This window comes from Bombina bombina, chromosome 8, assembly GCF_027579735.1.
Source record: "Bombina bombina isolate aBomBom1 chromosome 8, aBomBom1.pri, whole genome shotgun sequence".
Classification (NCBI taxonomy): domain Eukaryota; kingdom Metazoa; phylum Chordata; class Amphibia; order Anura; family Bombinatoridae; genus Bombina; species Bombina bombina.
In genome coordinates, this window is record NC_069506.1 from 92,259,848 (window position 1) to 92,282,469 (window position 22,622).

Genomic DNA, 22,622 nt, shown 5'->3' on the forward strand with positions numbered 1-22,622 from the left:
TTGTGGGAACCAATACCAAAGCTTTAGGACACGGATGAAGGGAGGGAGCAAATCAGGTCACCTAAATGGAAGGCACCACGGCTTGCAAAACCTTTCTCCCAAAAATAGCCTCCGAAGAAGCAAAAGTATCAAACTTGTAAAATTTGGTAAAAGTGTGCAGTGAAGACCAAGTCGCTGCCCTACATATCTGATCAACAGAAGCCTCGTTCTTGAAGGCCCATGTGGAAGCCACAGCCCTAGTGGAATGAGCTGTGATTCTTTCGGGAGGCTGCCGTCCGGCAGTCTCGTAAGCCAATCTGATGATGCTTTTAATCCAAAAAGAGAGAGAGGTAGAAGTCGCTTTTTGACCTCTCCTTTTACCTGAATAAACAACAAACAGGGAAGATGTTTGTCTAAAATCCTTTGTAGCATCTAAATAGAATTTTAGAGCGCGAACAACATCCAAATTGTGCAACAAGCGTTCCTTCTTTGAAACTGGTTTCGGACACAGAGAAGGTACGATAATCTCCTGGTTAATGTTTTTGTTAGAAACAACTTTTGGAAGAAAACCAGGTTTAGTACGTAAAACCACCTTATCTGCATGGAACACCAGATAAGGAGGAGAACACTGCAGAGCAGATAATTCTGAAACTCTTCTAGCAGAAGAAATTGCAACTAAAAACAAAACTTTCCAAGATAATAACTTAATATCAACGGAATGTAAGGGTTCAAACGGAACCCCCTGAAGAACTGAAAGAACTAAATTGAGACTCCAAGGAGGAGTCAAAGGTTTGTAAACAGGCTTGATTCTAACCAGAGCCTGAACAAAGGCTTGAACATCTGGCACAGCTGCCAGTTTTTTGTGAAGTAACACCGACAAGGCAGAAATCTGTCCCTTCAGGGAACTTGCCGATAATCCTTTTTCCAATCCTTCTTGAAGGAAGGATAGAATCCTAGGAATCTTAACCTTGTCCCAAGGGAATCCTTTAGATTCACACCAACAGATATATTTTTTCCAAATTTTGTGGTAAATCTTTCTAGTTACAGGCTTTCTGGCCTGAACAAGAGTATCGATAACAGAATCTGAGAAACCTCGCTTCGATAAAATCAAGCGTTCAATCTCCAAGCAGTCAGCTGGAGTGAAACCAGATTCGGATGTTCGAACGGACCCTGAACAAGAAGGTCTCGTCTCAAAGGTAGCTTCCAAGGTGGAGCCGATGACATATTCACCAGATCTGCATACCAAGTCCTGCGTGGCCACGCAGGAGCTATCAAGATCACCGACGCCCTCTCCTGATTGATCCTGGCTACCAGCCTGGGGATGAGAGGAAACGGCGGGAACACATAAGCTAGTTTGAAGGTCCAAGGTGCTACTAGTGCATCCACTAGAGCCGCCTTGGGATCCCTGGATCTGGACCCGTAGCAAGGAACTTTGAAGTTCTGACGAGAGGCCATCAGATCCATGTCTGGAATGCCCCAAAGTTGAGTGACTTGGGCAAAGATTTCCGGATGGAGTTCCCACTCCCCCGGATGCAATGTCTGACGACTCAGAAAATCCGCTTCCCAATTTTCCACTCCCGGGATGTGGATAGCAGACAGGTGGCAGGAGTGAGACTCCGCCCATAGAATGATCTTGGTCACTTCTTCCATCGCTAGGGAACGCCTTGTTCCCCCCTGATGGTTGATGTACGCAACAGTCGTCATGTTGTCTGATTGAAACCGTATGAACTTGGACCTCGCTAGCTGAGGCCAAGCCTTGAGAGCATTGAATATCGCTCTCAGTTCCAGAATATTTATCGGTAGAAGAGATTCTTCCCGAGACCAAAGACCCTGAGCTTTCAGGGATCCCCAGACCGCGCCCCAGCCCATCAGACTGGCGTCGGTCGTGACAATGACCCACTCTGGTCTGTGGAATGTCATCCCTCGTGACAGGTTGTCCAGGGACAGCCACCAACGGAGTGAGTCTCTGGTCCTCTGATTTACTTGTATCTTTGGAGACAAGTCTGTATAGTCCCCATTCCACTGACTGAGCATGCACAGTTGTAACGGTCTTAGATGAATGCGCGCAAAAGGAACTATGTCCATTGCCGCTACCATCAACCCGATCACTTCCATGCACTGAGCTACGGAAGGAAGAGGAACGGAATGAAGTATTCGACAAGAGTCCAGAAGCTTTGTCTTTCTGGCCTCTGTTAGAAAAATCCTCATTTCTGAGGAGTCTATAATTGTTCCCAAGAAGGGAACCCTTGTTGACGGGGATAGAGAACTCTTTTCCACGTTCACTTTCCAGCCGTGCGATCTGAGAAAGGCCAGGACGATGTCCGTGTGAGCCTTTGCTCGAGGGAGGGACGACGCTTGAATCAGAATGTCGTCCAGGTAAGGTACTACTGCAATGCCCCTTGGTCTTAGTACAGCTAGAAGGGACCCTAGTACCTTTGTGAAAATCCTTGGAGCAGTGGCTAATCCGAAAGGAAGCGCCACGAACTGGTAATGTTTGTCCAGGAATGCAAACCTTAGGAACCGATGATGTTCCTTGTGGATAGGAATATGTAGATACGCATCCTTTAAATCCACCGTGGTCATGAATTGACCTTCCTGGATGGAAGGAAGGATAGTTCGAATGGTTTCCATCTTGAAAGATGGGACCTTGAGAAATTTGTTTAAGATCTTGAGATCTAGGATTGGTCTGAATGTTCCCTCTTTTTTGGGAACTATGAACAGATTGGAGTAGAACCCCATCCCTTGTTCTCTCAATGGAACAGGATGAATCACTCCCATTTTTAACAGGTCTTCTACGCAAAGTAAGAACGCCTGTCTTTTTATGTGGTCTGAAGACAACTGAGACCTGTGGAACCTTCCCCTTGGGGGAAGTCCCTTGAATTCCAGAAGATAACCCTGGGAGACTATTTCTAGCGCCCAAGGATCCAGAACATCTCTTGCCCAAGCCTGAGCGAAGAGAGAGAGTCTGCCCCCCACCAGATCCGGTCCCGGATCGGGGGCCGATATTTCATGCTGTCTTGGTAGCAGTGGCAGGTTTCTTTGCCTGCTTTCCCTTGTTCCAGCCTTGCATTGGTCTCCAAGCTGGCTTGGCCTGAGAAGTATTACCCTCTTGCTTAGAGGACGTAGCACCTTGGGCTGGTCCGTTTTTACGAAAGGGACGAAAATTAGGTCTATTTTTTGCCTTGAAAGGCCGATCCTGAGGAAGGGCATGGCCCTTACCCCCAGTGATATCAGAGATAATCTCTTTCAAGTCAGGACCAAACAGCGTTTTCCCCTTGAAAGGAATGTTTAATAGCTTGTTCTTGGAAGACGCATCAGCCGACCAAGATTTCAACCAAAGCGCTCTGCGCGCCACAATAGCAAACCCAGAATTCTTAGCCGCTAACTTAGCCAATTGCAAAGAGGCGTCAAGAGTGAAAGAATTAGCCAATTTGAGAGCATTGACTCTGTCCATAATCTCCTCATAAGGAGGCGAGTCACTATCGAGCACCTTAATCAGTTCATCAAACCAGAAATATGCGGCTGTAGTGACAGGGACAATGCATGAAATGGGTTGTAGAAGGTAACCCTGCTGAACAAACATCTTTTTAAGCAAACCTTCTAATTTTTTATCCATAGGATCTTTGAAAGCACAACTATCCTCTATGGGAATAGTGGTGCGTTAGTTTAAAGTAGAAACCGCTCCCTCGACCTTGGGGACTGACTGCCATAAGTCCTTTCTGGGGTCGACCATAGGAAACAATTTTTTAAATATGGGGGGAGGGACGAAAGGAATACCGGGCCTTTCCCATTCTTTATTAACAATGTCCGCCACCCGCTTGGGTATAGGAAAAGCTTAAAAATATTGCACACCAAATTTGGAAGCTTTAACCCTTAAAATAACGGAACCGGAGCCGTTTTAAGCTTTAACCCCTTTACAGTCCCTGGTATCTGCTTTGCTGAGACCCAACCAAACCCAAGGGGAATACGATACCAAATGATGCCTTCAGAAGTCTTTTATAAGTATCAGAGCTCCTCTCACATGCGACTGCATGCCATGCCTCTCAAAAACTCTAAGCCATCTCCGTGGAGATGTTGCCTGTACAACGGCAAAGAGAATGACTGGGGTAGGCGGAGCCTAGGAGGGATCATGTGACCAGCTTTGCTGGGCTCTTTGCCATTTCCTGTTGGGGAAGAGAATATCCCACAAGTAAGGATGACGCCGTGGACCGGACACACCTATGTTGGAGAAAATAGAGTAGTGAAATGTAAAAATCTGGCACAGTAAAAGTAAAAAAAACAAAAACCCATCTAACAGTAAACATAACCAAAAAAAAAATATATATATATATATAACACCAAATGTATTTATTTTTTTAAAAATTGACCATTGTATGGTACCGCTTGAAGCAGTCCCCAATGCAGAGTGCAGGCTGTCCAGGGCAATCAGGACAGTGATATATGGTGTCCCTTCTCTTCCCCCTCTTGGTACAGACTCTGCATTTTTTTGTGGTTTCTGCTTTGCGGCTGTAGGGGGGATTTTAAAAATAAAATGAGTAGCCCCAACTCTGCTCTCTCCCATCACCGCCCGGGGAGCAGGTGCATCATGGTACAAAATCCCAGTAATAATCTGGAGCTGAAACTGTAAAAAAGTTTTTTTTAACTCTGGGGTTTGCTTTTTTGAACAACAAAAAAGCGTTGTGGGTTGCAATCTGCATTAGATAAATTGCAACCTTTTTGTACCAGGCCCTTGTCTTCCGCATAATTAGGTAGGGCTGCAGCAGCTGATCAGCCAGATCAACCCCACCCATATGCCGGTTATAAGACTTGATGCACACTGGCTTCCTTATGATCTCAGCTCTGCCACGTACAGAAGGTATACATCCTTCTTGTCTCTGTACTTAAGTGCCAACAGCTCCTCTTGGCGCAGAGCTGAGGTCTCCCCCCTTCGTAGCCGGGTGCGTACAAGTTGTCCTGGGAAACCTGCGCGGTTCTTTTTAATTGTACCGCAAGCTACTGTATCAAAGCAATACAGTAGCTTGAACAAACTTGGACACTTGTATAAAAATTGTCTAAGTACAAGTGATACCCTTTGTTCATTAGGGGTAATATCAGGTCCCAGACAATCTTGCCAGTGGTTCCCATATGTTCTGGGCAACCTGGAGGGTCAAGGTGGCTATCCTTTCCCTCATACACCCGGAAGGCCTGAGTATACCCAGTCTCGCTGTCACAGAGCTTATACACCTTTACCCCATATCTGGAGCGTTTGGAAGGAATATACTGCTTGAATCCCAGCCTTCCCTTATACTTCATTAGGGATTCATCAACACATATATTCCTTCCAGGTGTATAAGCCTCTGCAAACCTGGCAGAAAAGTGGGTTATCAGGGGGCGGATTTTATACAGCCTGTCAAATTGGGGATGCTCCCTAGGGGGGCACAGGCTGTTGTCGCTGAAGTGCATGAAATGCAGAATCATTTCATACCTCTTCCTCGACATAGTCTGGGAGAAAATGGGGGTAGAGCAGATGGGGCTACTACTCCAGTAGGAGCGAATGGAGGGTTTCTTTATGATGCCCATCAGCAGTCAATGCCCAGAATTTTTTGAATTCTGGCACATTGATGGGGGCCCATTGCTGCTTTGCCAAATATGTTCCAGGCTTTGCAGCACGGAACTGATGGGCATATAAATTAGTTTGGGCGACAATGTTCCCCAATATATCATCGCCCAGAAACACTTCCAGAAACTGCTGGGGGCTAAAACCTGCCACATCTATATTTATGCCAGCATTTGCTGTGAAGGGTGGGATATCTGGCCTCTGGAAATGAGGCGTTACCCACTCTTCAGCAGCAATGGCAGCAACACGCCTCCTTCTGGCAGGGGGGCTGGCAGCCACAGATACATCACTATCAGTTGAGACTGCATCTAGTGATGTATCTGAGCACATGGCAGGGTCAAAATTGGGGTCTGAGTCAGAAATAGAGGCATCTGACTCTGACGCAAGGATGGCATACGCCTCCTCAGCACTATATCTTTTCTGTGACATTTTTGTATCTGTCACAGAAAACAATTACTAAAAAAAATTAAATTAACTAAATTAATTAACTAAATTAACTAGCAAAAAAGTACAGCTATGCTACTGCCAGTGATTTATAGCGATCACTGGCAAGCTAGTGGTTAATGGCTCTGAAAATTAAATTAACTAAATGTTTCTGAAAAGAGCCTTTGGGTTTTTAAAAAATTACAACAACAAAATTAACCCCTAAAAAAATGCACAGACAGCAAAAAAGTACAGCTATGCAACTGCCAGTTATTTATAGCGATCACTGGCAAGCTAGGGGTTAATGGCTCTGAAAATTAAATGAAATTAACTAAATTAATTAACTAAATTAACTAGCAAAAAAGTACAGCTATGCTACTGCCAGTGATTTATAGCGATCACTGGCAAGCTAGGGGTTAATGGCTCTGAAAATTAAATTAAATTAACTAAATGTTTCTGAAAAGAGCCTTTGGGTTTTTAAAAAATTACAACAAAATTAACCCCTAAAAAAAATGCACAGACAGCAAAAAAGTACAGCTATGCAACTGCCAGTGATTTATAACAATCACTGGCAAGCTAGGGGTTAATGGCTCTGAAAATTAAATTAACTAAATTAATTAACTAAATTAACTAGCAAAAAAGTACAGCTATGCTACTGCCAGTGATTTATAGCGATCACTGGCAAGCTAGGGGTTAATGGCTCTGAAAATTAAATTAACTAAATGTTTCTGAAAAGAGCCTTTGGGTTTTTAAAAAATTACAACAACAAAATTAACCCCTAAAAAAATGCACAGACAGCAAAATGCAGCAAAAAAAAAGTGCACCTATGCTACTGCCAGTGATATATAGTGATCACTGGCAAGCTAGGGGTTAATGGCTCTGAAAATTAAATTAAATTAACTAAATGTTAGCCTTTGGGTTTTTAAAAAATTACAACAACAAAATTAACCCCTAAAAAAATGCACAGACAGCAAAATGCAGCAAAAAAAAGTGCACCTATGCTACTGCCAGTTATATATAGTGATCACTGGCAAGCTAGGGGTTAATGGCTCTGAAAAGAGCCTTTGGTTCTATATTTTTTAACAAATAAAAGAAATAAATCTCTCTCTCTGCTAAATACAGGTCTCTCTCTCCAACAAAATGGCAAGTGAGGAAAGGGAGGGAGATCCACACTGATCATAGTCAATATTTACAAATATTGACATGATCAGACAAATGGGGTATTTTATTATTATTTTTTTTTTTAGGGTGGGAGGCTCAGATTGGGTGACCCTAGCTTGCCCCTATGATGATGCAGGCTAGGGACACCCCCAGAGGCCCCATGATGCACTGGGCATCGCCATCTTGGATGCCTAGTGAAGGGGGAGGGGGGGGCTATTTAGGGCTTTTTTTTATTTTATTTGTTTGTTTTTTTTTCCTTTTATTTTACAACTAACTAAGTGCCTCGACCCACCGAGGCACTTGGCACACAAGCAGAGCATCGGAAGCGTGTCCGATCGCTTCCGATGCTCTGAAACACTGCCGGCTCGGGAACAGTATTGCAGGATGCCTAGACCTCAAGGCAAGCCTGCAATACTGTTAGAGCAGCTGGAAGCGATTTCGATCGCTTCCAGTGCTCTGTTAAACCGACGACGTATGCCATACGTCCTCGGTCGTTAAGTGCTTTTTTCCTGAGGACGTATGGCATACGTCGTTGGTCGTTAAGGGGTTAATGTACTTTGGATAGCTTAAAGGGACAGTCAACAACAGAATTTTTGTTGTTTAAAAAGATAGATAATCCATTTATTACCCATTCCCCAGTTTTGCAAAACCAACACTGTTATATTAATACACTTTTTATTTCTGTGACTAACTTGTATCTAAGCATCTTCTGACCGCCCCTAATCACATGACTTTTAGTTATTATCTATTGACTTGCATTTTAGCCAATTAGTGCAGTGTCTGCTACTAGCCACGGGCGTGATCACAATGCTATCTATATGGGCTACAAGAGCTAGCTCTCCCCTGCTGTGAAAAGTAAATAAAATAGAGGCAGTCTTCAACGGCTTATAAATTATCATATGTGCCTTCCTATGTTTGCTTTCAACTAGAATACCAAGAGAACAAAGCAAAATTGTTTATAAAAGTAAATTGGAAAGTTGTTTAAAATTACATGCCCTATTTGAAAAATGAAAGTTTTTTTTGGACTTGACTGTCCCTTTAAGTAACATTTATACAATAAGAGTGTTATAATATTGCTAAGTATTAAATAACCCCCTGCAAGCTACTTCAGACAACACTGCTACCTATCTGCTAAATCTCTTGAAAGTAAAGTAGCATATCTGATATATAATATTTTTATGCAAAAAGGAAGATATTTTACCTCACAATTTCTTCAGCTCAGAACAGTAATCCTTTAGCTATCAACTACATGGTGGAAAAAACCGAGTCAAAACAGCATCATGAGTGCTAAATTGACACTTTGCTTTAATGTGATCTTGAGGGATATCACTATAGCCTTGTGAGATTTCATAATAAAATTCCTTAAACCGAGGAGGAAAATAAAGTGACTGAGCCTACACATTACATCTATGCTCCCTTACAAGTCCAGGGACAAGAATCCTGATTGGACGCTTACAATCAATTTATAAACGGGATGTGGCTACTGAGGAAATTGTGTTAATATCTTCCTTTTTTTACATAGAGATGTTCATATGATCATTTCTAGTCAACTTTTTACAGATATGCTGTGTCACTTTCAAGTGATTTAGCAAATGGGTAGCATGTAAAGTTTGATTAACCCCTTAACGACCGACGACGTATGCCATACGTCCTCAAAAAAAAAGCACTTAACGACCGAGGACGTATGGCATACGTCGTCGGTTTAACAGAGCACTGGAAGCGATCGAAATCGCTTCCAGCTGCTCTAACAGTATTGCAGGCTTGCCTTGAGGTCTAGGCATCCTGCAATACTGTTCCCGAGTGCCGGGACCGGATTGATCACTCCCCCACGAGTGATCACTTCCGGTTTCGCTCCACGTGGAGCCCGGCAGTGTTTCAGAGCATCGGAAGCGATCGGACACGCTTCCGATGCTCTGCTTGTTTGCTAAGTGCCTCGGTGGGTCGAGGCACTTAGTTAGTTGTAAATTAAAATAAAAAGTAAAAAAAAAAAAAAAACGAATAAAAAAAAAAAAAAGCCCTAAATAGCCCCCCCCCTCCCCCTTCACTAGGCATCCAAGATGGCGATGCCCAGTGCATCATGGGGCCTCTGGGGGTGTCCCTAGCCTGCATCATCATAGGGGCAAGCTAGGGTCACCCAATCTGAGCCTCCCACCCTAAAAAAAAAAATAATAATAAAATACCCCATTTGTCTGATCATGTCAATATTTACAAATATTGACTATGATCAGTGTGGATCTCCCTCCCTCTCCTCACTTGCCATTTTGTTGGAGAGAGATAGAGACCTGTATTTAGCAGAGAGAGAGATTTATTTCTTTTATTTGTTAAAAAATATAGAACCAAAGGCTCTTTTCAGAGCCATTAACCCCTAGCTTGCCAGTGATCACTATATATCACTGGCAGTAACATAGGTGCACTTTTTTTTTGCTGCATTTTGCTGTCTGTGCGTTTTTTTAGGGGTTAATTTTGTTGTTGTAATTTTTTAAAAACCCAAAGGCTCTTTTCAGAAACATTTAGTTAATTTAATTTTCAGAGCCATTAACCCCTAGCTTGCCAGTGATCGCTATATATCACTGGCAGTAGCAAAGGTGCACTTTTTTTTTTGCTGCATTTTGCTGTCTGTGCATTTTTTTAGGGGTTAATTTTGTTGTTGTAATTTTTTAAAAACCCAAAGGCTCTTTTCAGAAACATTTAGTTAATTTAATTTAATTTTCAGAGCCATTAACCCCTAGCTTGCCAGTGATCGCTATATATCACTGGCAGTAGCAAAGGTGCACTTTTTTTTTTGCTGCATTTTGCTGTCTGTGCATTTTTTTAGGGGTTAATTTTGTTGTTGTAATTTTTTAAAAACCCAAAGGCTCTTTTCAGAAACATTTAGTTAATTTAATTTAATTTTCAGAGCCATTAACCCCTAGCTTGCCAGTGATCGCTATAAATCACTGGCAGTAGCATAGCTGTACTTTTTTGCTAGTTAATTTAGTTAATTAATTTAGTTAATTTAATTTTTTTTAGTAATTGTTTTCTGTGACAGATACAAAAATGTCACAGAAAAGATATAGTGCTGAGGAGGCGTATGCCATCCTTGCGTCAGAGTCAGATGCCTCTATTTCTGACTCAGACCCCAATTTTGACCCTGCCATGTGCTCAGATACATCACTAGATGCAGTCTCAACTGATAGTGATGTATCTGTGGCTGCTAGCCCCCCTGCCAGAAGGAGGCGTGTTGCTGCCATTGCTGCTGAAGAGTGGGTAACGCCTCATCTCCAGAGGCCAGATATCCCACCCTTCACAGCAAATGCTGGCATAAATATAGATGTGGCAGGTTTTAGCCCCCAGCAGTTTCTGGAAGTGTTTCTGGGCGATGATATATTGGGGAACATTGTCGCCCAAACTAATTTATATGCCCATCAGTTCCGTGCTGCAAAGCCTGGAACATATTTGGCAAAGCAGCAATGGGCCCCCATCAATGTGCCAGAATTCAAAAAATTCTGGGCATTGACTATGCTGATGGGCATCATAAAGAAACCCTCCATTCGCTCCTACTGGAGTACTAGCCCCATCTGCTCTACCCCCATTTTCTCCCAGACTATGTCGAGGAAGAGGTATGAAATGATTCTGCATTTCATGCACTTCAGCGACAACAGCCTGTGCCCCCCTAGGGAGCATCCCCAATTTGACAGGCTGTATAAAATCCGCCCCCTGATAACCCACTTTTCTGCCAGGTTTGCAGAGGCTTATACACCTGGAAGGAATATATGCGTTGATGAATCCCTAATGAAGTATAAGGGAAGGCTGGGATTCAAGCAGTATATTCCTTCCAAACGCTCCAGATATGGGGTAAAGGTGTATAAGCTCTGTGACAGCGAGACTGGGTATACTCAGGCCTTCCGGGTGTATGAGGGAAAGGATAGCCACCTTGACCCTCCAGGTTGCCCAGAACATATGGGAACCACTGGCAAGATTGTCTGGGACCTGATATTACCCCTAATGAACAAAGGGTATCACTTGTACTTAGACAATTTTTATACAAGTGTCCTTTTGTTCAAGCTACTGTATTGCTTTGATACAGTAGCTTGCGGTACAATTAAAAAGAACCGCGCAGGTTTCCCAGGACAGCTTGTACGCACCCGGCTACGAAGGGGGGAGACCTCAGCTCTGCGCTAAGAGGAGCTGTTGGCACTGAAGTACAGAGACAAGAAGGATGTATACCTTCTTACCACCATCCACACAGAGAGGACGGTGGCGGTTTCTGTACGTGGCAGAGCTGAGATCATAAGGAAGCCAGTGTGCATCAAGTCTTATAACCGGCATATGGGTGGGGTTGATCTGGCTGATCAGCTGCTGCAGCCCTATCTAATTATGCGGAAGACAAGGGCCTGGTACAAAAAGGTTGCAATTTACCTAATGCAGATTGCAACCCACAACGCTTTTTTGTTGTTCAAAAAAGCAAACCCCAGAGTTAAAAAGCCTTTTTTACAGTTTCAGCTCCAGATTATTACGGGGATTTTGTACCATGATGCACCTGCTCCCCGGGCGGTGATGGGAGAGAGCAGAGTTGGGGCTACCCATTTTATTTTTAAAATCCCCCCTAATGCCACAAAGCAGAAACCACAAAAAAAAATGCAGAGTCTGTCCCAAGAGGGGGAAGAGAAGGGACACCATATATTACTGTCCTGATTGCCCTGGACAGCCTGCACTCTGCATTGGGGACTGCTTCAAGCGGTACCATACAATGGTCAATTTTTTAAAAAATAAATACATTTGCTGTTACATATATATATATTTTTTTTGGTTATGTTTATAGTTAGATGTTTTTTTGTTTTTTTTACTTTTACTGTGCCAGATTTTTACATTTCACTACTCTATTTTTTTCAAAAATTGGGCCTGTTTTTTTTTAACCAAAACCCCTGTTAAACCTATGCATGGGGGACATAGGTGTTCTCAGGGTGCCTTGCAGAAAACAACCTGAAGTATGTTTTTGTAATAACTTACAACAGTCTCTCCTAAATCATAGTAAAAAAGCAATGTGTCTGTAACAATGAAAATTGAAAAATTACCACCATATACTTTCTCCAATTTTTTGGGCTAAAACGGTTGCTTCAAAGGCATCAAAGCACACCATATACAATACCTTGGGGTGTCAACATTTAAAAAATATACACTTTGAATGTAATAAATAAAAGTGGGGTATGTGATAGGCCCCAAACTAAAGATAGGCCTATCAGAAGAAATACTCTCATTTTTAATAACTAAAATCACAAGTCATAAAATTGTAACATAACCTTCCCAAAATCCTGGCAAACCTATGCATGGGGGGCATAGGTGTACTCAGGGTGCCTTGCAGAAAACAACCTGAAGTATTCTTTTGCAATAACTTACAACAATCTCTCCTAAATCATAGTCAAAAAGCAATGTGTCTGTAAAAATGAAAATTGAAAAATTACCACCATATACTTTCTCCAATTTTTTGGGCTAAAACGGTTGCTTCAAAGGCATCAAAGCACACCATATACAATACCTTGGGGTGTCAACATTTAAAAAATATACACTTTGAATGCAATAAATAAAAGTGGGGTATGTGATAGGCCCCAAACTAAAGATAGGCCTATCAGAAGAAATACTCTCATTTTTAATAACTAAAATCATGTAACATAACCTTCCCAAAATCCTGGCAAACCTATGCATGGGGGGCATAGGTGTACTCAGGGTGCCTTGCAGAAAACAACCTAAAGTATTCTTTTGCAATAACTTACAACAGTCTCTCCTAAATCATAGTAAAAAAGCAATGTGTCTAACAATGAAAATTGAAAAATTACCACCATATACTTTCTCCAATTTTTTGGGCTAAAACGGTTGCATCAAAGTCATCAAACCACTCCATGTATAATACCTTGGGGGGTCAACTTTTTAAATATAATCACATTTATGGAAAACAAATAAATTGGGGTATGTTAAAAGACCCCCAAAAAAAGACGATAGGCAAAGAAAATATGTTAAATGTGAAAAAAAATCACAAACACATGTCAGACATTTGGCATTGCACCGCCCAAACAAGCCACCAAACCTATGCATAGGTGGTATCACTGAACTCAGGAGATGTTGGTGACCACATATTGGTGTCTTCTTTGGTAGTAACACATAACAGGAGCTGTGAATCCATGTCTAAAGTACAATGTATGTGAAAAATAACACAAAGAAATGAATGCCCAATAGTTTGACAAAGACTAGTGGTTGAATTAGTGTATGGAAAGTGTTAAAACACCTGCATTTCAAATACCCTAGGGGGTCTACTTCTCAAAAATATATGGTTTTATGGGGGTAAATTTCATTGACCGGCTTCAGAAATGTCCCAAATAGGACATGGGTGCATGATGACCGATGTGAAAATTCCAAGTTGAAAAACTGGAATGCGCTTCCTAAAAATAAGGCCTTCTAGCCCCCAGAGAACCCAACACACCTATACATGGGTGGTATCACTGTACTCAGGAGATGTTGTTGAACACATATTGAGGTGTTTTTTGGCAGTAACACATAACAGGAACTGAGAATCCATGCCTAAAGTACAATGTGTGTGAAAAATAACACAAAAAAATGACTACCCAAAAGTTTGACAAAGACTGGTGGTTGAATTAGTGCATGGAAAGTGTTAAAATACAAGCATTTGAAATACCCTAGGGTGTCTACTTTTCAAAAATATATGGTTTGATGGGGGTAAATTCCATTGACCAGCTTCAGAAATGTCCCAAATAGGACATGGGTGCATGATGACCGATGTGAAAATTCCAAGTTGAAAAACTGGAATGCGCTTCCTAAAATTAAGGCCTTTTAGCCCCCAGAGAACCCGACACACCTATACATGGGTGGTATCACTGTACTCAGGAGATGTTGTTGAACACATATTGAGGTTTTTTTTGGCAGTAACACATAACAGGAACTGAGAATCCATGCCTAAAATACAATGTGTGTGAAAAATAACACAAAATAATGACTACCCAAAAGTTTGACAAAGACTGGTGGTTGAATTAGTGCATGGAAAGTGTTAAAATACAAGCATTTGAAATACCCTAGGGTGTCTACTTTTCAAAAATATATGGTTTGATGGGGGTAAATTCCACTGACCAGCTTCAGAAATGTCCCAAATAGGACATGGGTGCATGATGACCGATGTGAAAATTCCAAGTTGAAAAACTGGAATGCGCTTCCTAAAATTAAGGCCTTTTAGCCCCCAGAGAACCCGACACACCTATACATGGGTGGTATCACTGTACTCAGGAGATGTTGTTGAACACATATTGAGGTTTTTTTTGGCAGTAACACATAACAGGAACTGAGAATCCATGCCTAAAATACAATGTGTGTGAAAAATAACACAAAATAATGACTACCCAAAAGTTTGACAAAGACTGGTGGTTGAATTAGTGCATGGAAAGTGTTAAAATACAAGCATTTGAAATACCCTAGGGTGTCTACTTTTCAAAAATATATGGTTTGATGGGGGTAAATTCCATTGACCAGCTTCAGAAATGTCCCAAATAGGACATGGGTGCATGATGACCGATGTGAAAATTCCAAGTTGAAAAACTGGAATGCGCTTCCTAAAATTAAGGCCTTTTAGCCCCAAGAGAACCCGACACACCTATACATGGGTGGTATCACTGTACTCAGGAGATGTTGTTGAACACATATTGAGGTTTTTTTTGGCAGTAACACATAACAGGAACTGAGAATCCATGCCTAAAGTACAATGTGTGTGAAAAATAACACAAAATAATGACTACCCAAAAGTTTGACAAAGACTGGTGGTTGAATTAGTGCATGGAAAGTGTTAAAATACAAGCATTTGAAATACCCTAGGGTGTCTACTTTTCAAAAATATATGGTTTGATGGGGGTAAATTCCATTGACCAGCTTCAGAAATGTCCCAAATAGGACATGGGTGCATGATGACCGATGTGAAAATTCCAAGTTGAAAAACTGGAATGCGCTTCCTAAAATTAAGGCCTTTTAGCCCCCAGAGAACCCGACACACCTATACATGGGTGGTATCACTGTACTCAGGAGATGTTGTTGAACACATATTGAGGGTTTTTTTGGCAGTAACACATAACAGGAACTGAGAATCCATGCCTAAAGTACAATGTGTGTGAAAAATAACACAAAATAATGACTACCCAAAAGTTTGACAAAGACTGGTGGTTGAATTAGTGCATGGAAAGTGTTAAAATACAAGCATTTGAAATACCCTAGGGTGTCTACTTTTCAAAAATATATGGTTTGATGGGGGTAAATTCCATTGACCAGCTTCAGAAATGTCCCAAATAGGACATGGGTGCATGATGACCGATGTGAAAATTCCAAGTTGAAAAACTGGAATGCGCTTCCTAAAATTAAGGCCTTTTAGCCCCCAGAGAACCCGACACACCTATACATGGGTGGTATCACTGTACTCAGGAGATGTTGTTGAACACATAGAGGTTTTTTTTGGTAGTAACACATAACAGGAACTGAGAATCCATGCCTAAAGTACAATGTGTGTGAAAAATAACACAAAATAATGACTACCCAAAAGTTTGACAAAGACTGGTGGTTGAATTAGTGCATGGAAAGTGTTAAAATACAAGCATTTGAAATACCCTAGGGTGTCTACTTTTCAAAAATATATGGTTTGATGGGGGTAAATTCCATTGACCAGCTTCAGAAATGTCCCAAATAGGACATGGGTGCATGATGACCGATGTGAAAATTCCAAGTTGAAAAACTGGAATGCGCTCCCTAAAAATAAGAGCTTTTAGCCCCCCGAGAACCCGACACACCTATACATGGGTGGTATCACTGTACCCAGGAGATGCTGCTGAAGACATATGAGGGTGTTATTTGGCAGTAACCCTTAATATTATCAGTAAATGTATTCTTAAATTGCTATTTTGTCAAAAAATCAAATTATTTTTTTTTCCCCCCCAAACTTTGGCATAGATTGGTGGTAAAATGGTTGCATGAAAAAAGTCAAAATACCCCAAGTTTAATACCTTAGGTTGTCTTCTTTTAAAAAATATATACATTTGAAGGGTTATTCAGGGATTCATGACAGATATTGGTGTTACAATGTAACTATCGCCAATTTTGAAAAAACATGGTTTTGAAATAGCAAAGTGCTACTTGTACTTATTGCCCTATAACTTGCAAAAAAAGCAAAGAACATGTAAACATTGGGTATTTATAAACTCAGGACAAAATTTAGAAACTGTTTAGCATTGATATTTTATGGTGGTTGTAGATGTGTAAGAGATTTTGGGGCTCAAAGTTAGAAAAAGTGCATTTTTTTTCATTTTTTCCTCATATTTTATATTTTTTTTTATAGTAAATTATAAGATATGATGAAAAAAATGGTATCTTTAGAAAGTCCATTTAATGGCGAGAAAAACAGTATATAATATGTGTGGGTACAGTAAATGAGTAAGAGGAAAATTACAGTTAAATACAAACATCGCAGAAATGCAAAAATAGCCTTGGTCCCAGCTGGTCAACAAATTGAAAAGTGGTCTGGTCACTAAGGGGTTAAACAACATGTACCATTTTCATGTATCACACTTTGCTGTAATGATGCAATCTTGAATTACACTGAAGACGAAGAAAAAAAAAAAACTATATCAGAACTAAAATTACCTCTAGAATGAATGGTAAAACTGGAATAAAAACACCTGTACTTTCTGACAGCAACGTCAATGCTCGAACACAATGAATCCGGAGCGGGATGTACCTCACTGTTGGAACAAGCCTGTATAATTGAGAAGCAAAAGTGATGTTAGCATTCTTTCATATATTTTTTATGACCTGTCCAGTAAAAAGCTTTTTCTTCAATACAGCTGTTTCTAATCTTTCCCCTCTGTGTTTATAAATGCAAATGAAAGTTATTGGCAAATTGTAGTTTAGTATATATTTTATTAAAATACACAACCTGAAGTCCTTTAAATATCTTATCACAATGCACAAACTATTGAATGAACCATAAATGACAATGTTGGCACAATTCAAAATGGTATTTCAAACCAAAACAAAAAACGACTGTCATTGCAATAAAAAGAACGCAGATGACTAGTTCTAGCTGAACTCCTTTTCAATGCCAACCCCACATGACCCTGGGGGAGGCACAGTACAATAGATTTAACAAGGCTGGAAGTTTGGACGTCAAAAGGTTCCTGTGTTCTGTAATGAGCCAAAACCCTCAAAAAGACCCGAAACTGATCATGCTGTGTTAGCGCTGCATCAACATCTTGCTTTAAAATGCTGTGTAACTTTAATGGAAGTTTACAAGACCACTAAGTATAAGTAGAACATACCCAAAACAGTGAGGTCTCATCCGGTATCATGCATAATTGTATAATTGTAACTAGTGATATTCTGGTTTTATGGTGCCTTTGGACTAAAGCAATGCTGCCACCTGCAGATACATTCAGTGATTTGCAGCACAGATATAAACACATCTATGGGTCTTATATTAAAATACAAAAACACAATAAATTTGAAATGTAATTCCCTAAGAAGTAATGTTTAATTGTGTATACTGAGAAACATTTGCAATACTTTTTCAAAATTATTTTGCCTGTTTTTGCCTTTAATACCACTTGTTATGTTTTAAGTGTTAACATATGAAGCATAAGACCATGGGTGTCTGGAGGGGGGAGTCGAGCACACTTTTGTAAACACACAGCTAGATTAAACCTAGCTTTCTATGTTGCTTTTAATCTGTGTGCTTGCAAGAGAGGGCCAGACTTTCTATGTGCTGTTCTAATATTTTTGTTTTGTAATGTTTCCTATGGGTTTCTGCACCCAGGCAGGTCTGTGGTTAACTGCCTGAGTTGCTGGGAGCTGTACAGCTGTCTGTGAGTGCTGATGAGTACCCAGGGCTGTGAGTTTTCCAGTGGCATAGGATGTGCACCCTGTCTGCTTTGAGAGTGCCGTCCATTTCCATATTTTGTATGTGTCTAGATAAATGACAAAAGGCCTGTGTCACCATTGGTACTAACCTCAGGTGGATTAACTGAGACATACAGGGCATTTGAAGCGTTTCCCAAAATTTTAAGCCGGATTTTGACATGGGTTAAATAAAGGAGAAATGTGACTAACAAATTTTATAAAAAATGTTTTACAGGCTAATTCCAAATTTCTATTCCTCCTTAAGAGTTCATGGACAGGACTCCTGCATTAATGCTGACCAAGACCAGGAATGCTCTATCATTGTATAGGATGAACTAAAATAGTTTTCCTGCCTGACTGCACTATGTAGTTACCTGTGTTATTGCCTACAGATCACAAGGAATTTTAGACCAGCCCTGAATATTCTAGGGATACAAAGAAACATTATCTGCCAGAGTCTCCAAGACAAGAAAGCACATGATCTTTGTGCTGCTTATTTATTTTTTCTGAAGGATTTACTTCTGGAGTGTAAAACCTTCCCCAAATACCCTGTCAGTAATAATGTGGATCAGTGCTCCAAGGATAGCAGCTGTGGTAGTCGCACAGCTGGGTCATGAGATTAGCAATGCTGAATGGCTGAGCAGCAGTTTCCAATTGGGACAAGAACTGGACTTTAACTTTGTATTTAACCCCTTTGTGAGGGTTAAACACATAGAACTGCAGGGTCGCTAGTGTTAAAATTACAACCTTTAACAAATCAGAGCATGTCATTTTCCAAATATAATGGCCCTTTAAAGGGACACTGAACCCAATTTTTTTTCTTGGTGTCTTTATTTGAAAAAGCAGCAATGTAAGCTTGCAAGCAGGCCCATCTTTGGTTCAGCACCTGGCTAGCGATTGCTGATTGGTGGCTAAATGTAGCCACCAATCAACAAGAGCTACGCAGGCGCTGAACCAAAGATGGGCCCAGCTCATAAACTTACATTGCTGTTTTTCAAAAAAGATACCAAGAGAACGAAAACAATTTTATAATAGGAGTAAATTAGAAAGTTGCTTAAAATTGCCTATTCTATTTGAATCATTAAAGAAGAAAAAAAAGGAAATTTATGCTTAGCTGATAAATGTATCTCTTTTACGATACAACGAGTCCACGGATTTCATCCTTACTTATAGGATTACGCCTCCTGTTTAGCAGGAAGTGGCAAAGAGCACCACAGCAGAGCTGTATATACCTCCTCCCCTCCCTCCCACCTCCAGTCATTCGACCGAAGTTAGGAAGAGAAAGGAAAAGCCAAGGTGCAGAGGTGACTGAAGTTTAACAAAAATATAAACCTGTCTTAGAAAAACAGGGTGGGCCGTGGACTCGTCGTATCGTAAAAGAAATAAATTTATCAGGTAAGCATAAATTTCCTTTTCTTTTACAAGATACGACAAGTCCACGGATTTCATCCTTACTTATGGGATACAATACCAAAGCTATAGGACACGGATGAAAGCGAGGGACAAGACAGGAACCTAAATGGAAGGCACCACTGCTTGAAGAACCTTTCTCCCAAAAATAGCCTCAGAAGAAGCAAAAGTATAAAATTTGTAAAAAGTGTGAAGAGACGACCAAGTTGCAGCCTTGCAAATCAACAGAAGCATTGTTTTTAAATGCCCATGAGGAAGCCACAGCCCTAGTAGAATGAGCCGTAATTCTTTCAGGAGGCTGTTGTCCAGCAGTCTCATACGCCAGACGGATGATACTCTTCAGCCAAAAAGAAAGAGGTAGCCATAGCTTTCTGGCCCCTACGCTTTCAAGAGAAAACAACAAATAATGAAGATGATTGACGAAATTCTTTAGTCACCTGTAAGTAAAACTTAAGGGCACGAACCACATCCAAGTTATGTAACAAACGCTCCTTCTTAGAAGAAGGATTAGGACATAATGAAGGAACAACAATTTCCTGATTAATATACTTATTAGAAACAACCTTAGGTAGGAAACCAGGTTTGGTACATAAAACTACCTTATCAGAATGGAAGATAAGATAAGGCGAGTCACATTGTAACGCTGAAAGCTCAGAAACTCTACGAACAGAAGAAATAGCAACCAAAAATAAAACTTTCCAAGATAACAACTTAATATCTATGGAATGCATAGGTTCAAACGGAACCCCTTGAAGAACATTAAGAACTAAATTCAAACTCCAGGGTGGAGCAATTGGTCTAAACACAGGCTTAATTCTGGATAGAGCCTGACAAAAAGACTGAACGTCTGGAACATCTGCAAAACGTTTGTGTAGTAAAATTGACAAAGCAGAGATTTGTCCCTTTAAGGAACTAGCTGATAATCCTTTCTCCAATCCTTCTTGGAGAAAAGACAGAATTCTAGGAATCCTAACTCTACTCCATGAGTAGCCCCTGGATTTGCACCAATAAAGATATTTACGCCATATCTTATAGTAAATCTTTCTAGTAACAGGCTTACATGCCTGAATGAAAGTATCAATGACCGAATCAGAGAACCCCCGCTTAGATAAAATCAAGCGTTCAATCTCCAAGCAGTTAGTTGCAGAGAAACTAGATTTGGGTGTTGGAAGGGTCCCTGAATTAGAAGGTCCTGCCTCAATGGAAGCTTCCAAGGTGGCAGAGAGGACATGTCCACTAGATCGGCATACCAAGTCCTGCAAGGCCACGCAGGCGCAATTAGAATTACTGAAGCCCTCTCCTGTCTGATCCGAGCAATCACCCGGGAAAGGAGAGCAAACGGTGGAAACACATAAGCTAGGTTGAACGACCAAGGCATCTATCAGTTCGGCCTGAGGATCCCTTGACCTGGATCCGTATCTTGGGAGCTTGGCATTCTGATGAGACGCCATAAGATCCAATTCCGGTCTGCCCCATGTGAGAATCAGGGTGGCAAAGACCTTCCGGATGGAGTTCCCACTCCCCCGGATGAAACGTCTTCTGATTAAAAAGTCCGCTTCCCAGTTGTCCACTCCCGGGATGTAGATTGCTGAAAGATAACAAGAGTGAGCCTCCGCCCACCATCTTGGATACCTCTGTCATCGCTAAGGAACTTCTTGTTCCTCCCTGATGATTGATGTAAGCCACAGTCATGATGTTGTCCGACTGAAAACGGATGAATTTGGCCGAAGCCAACTGAGGCCAAGCCTGAAGCGCATTGAATATTGCTCTCAATTCCAGAATATTGATTGGAAGTAGAGACTCTGACCGAGTCCACACACCCTGAGCCTTCAGGGAATTCCAGACTGCACCCCAACCTAGTAGGCTGGCGTCCGTTGTCACTATCACCCATGAGGGTCTGCGGAAGCACGTCCCTTGGGACAGATGATCCGGAGACAACCACCAAAGAAGAGAGTCTCTTGTCTCCTGATCCAGATTTATCTGAGGAGACAAATTTGCATAATCTCCATCCCACTGCCTGAGCATGTTCAGTTGTAGCGGTCTAAAGTCTCAAACGACTCAAGCACCAGTGGTATAAATTAGGTGTGCAAAGCTGGAGGAGCCACTGCTCAAAGACTCCCAAACATCAGAATCAAAGAAAGTCCAGCAGCACCACAGTAGTTTATCTTTCAAATTTTATTAGTACCTGGAGGTGAAAACATGACGTTTCAGGCTCAGTAGCCCTTAATCATATGACCCTCATGCTGTATACAACATCCTTAAATACCCCACACCACAGGTGTGTACAATCACATTTTAATCTTGTACCTGTTACAATTCTATACTACTCTCGCCACCTAGTGGTGTAAATCAATTAATACATCAAATAAACTATATAAAAAAGTCTAACAGTGTTACATACTCTTATTTCAACTGCATCTTACATTTCATATCAAAATCACAGAACAATGCACAATTTAATATTTACAAGACTGGTAATGAGGGATAACTCTTCATCTTGGTCCTTTATATCTAGAAAAGGAAATATTGTAGAATCTGCAAAATCACAAAAAGATATTAAAATCAATTTCACGGTTCATTCCCTTTGGGTACAGACAATCTAGCCTATAAATCCACATAGATTCTCTCTTTTTTAAGATCAGTTCTCTGTTCCCACCTCTCCGTGGGACAGGGACATGATCTATAATTTGGAATTTCAATTGTGCAATTGAATGGCCAAAGGTCAGAAAATGATTGGAGACAGGGGCATTAAAATCTTTACACCTAATGTTGGACTTATGCTGTATGATTCTGTCCCTCACCCTTTGGGTGGTCTCTCCAATATAAATCCACCCACATGGGCATTTAATTAAATAGATTGCATAATCTGTATTGCAGGTATAGAAGCCATTAATTTTAAATACTTTACCAGTTAGAGGATGTGTAAAATTACGGCCCTTAGCCATGTTATTACAATTACCACACCCTAAGCAGGGATAGCAACCCAAATTCTTTCCAGAGATAAAACTTTGTTTCAATTTCTTACTCCCTACATCTGCTCTTACAAGTTTATCTTTGATACTGGTACCTTTCCTATATGCCGGCATTGGTCCATTAGCAAAAATCTTACAATCTTTATGGCAATCTCTTAGCAAAAAACAAT

The 22,622-nt window shown here is 41.0% G+C and overlaps 1 protein-coding gene across 1 annotated transcript in view; it reads right to left on the reverse strand.

The window, feature by feature from the left end:
- Nucleotides 1-22,622, reverse strand: part of NOC2L (NOC2 like nucleolar associated transcriptional repressor) — a 274,391-nt gene that overhangs the window by 173,517 nt on the left and 78,252 nt on the right. The window contains exon 12 of the mRNA XM_053690456.1: nucleotides 16,820-16,931. Within this exon, the coding sequence (XP_053546431.1) occupies nucleotides 16,820-16,931 (112 nt within the window). The remainder of the gene's footprint in view (nucleotides 1-16,819; nucleotides 16,932-22,622) is intronic.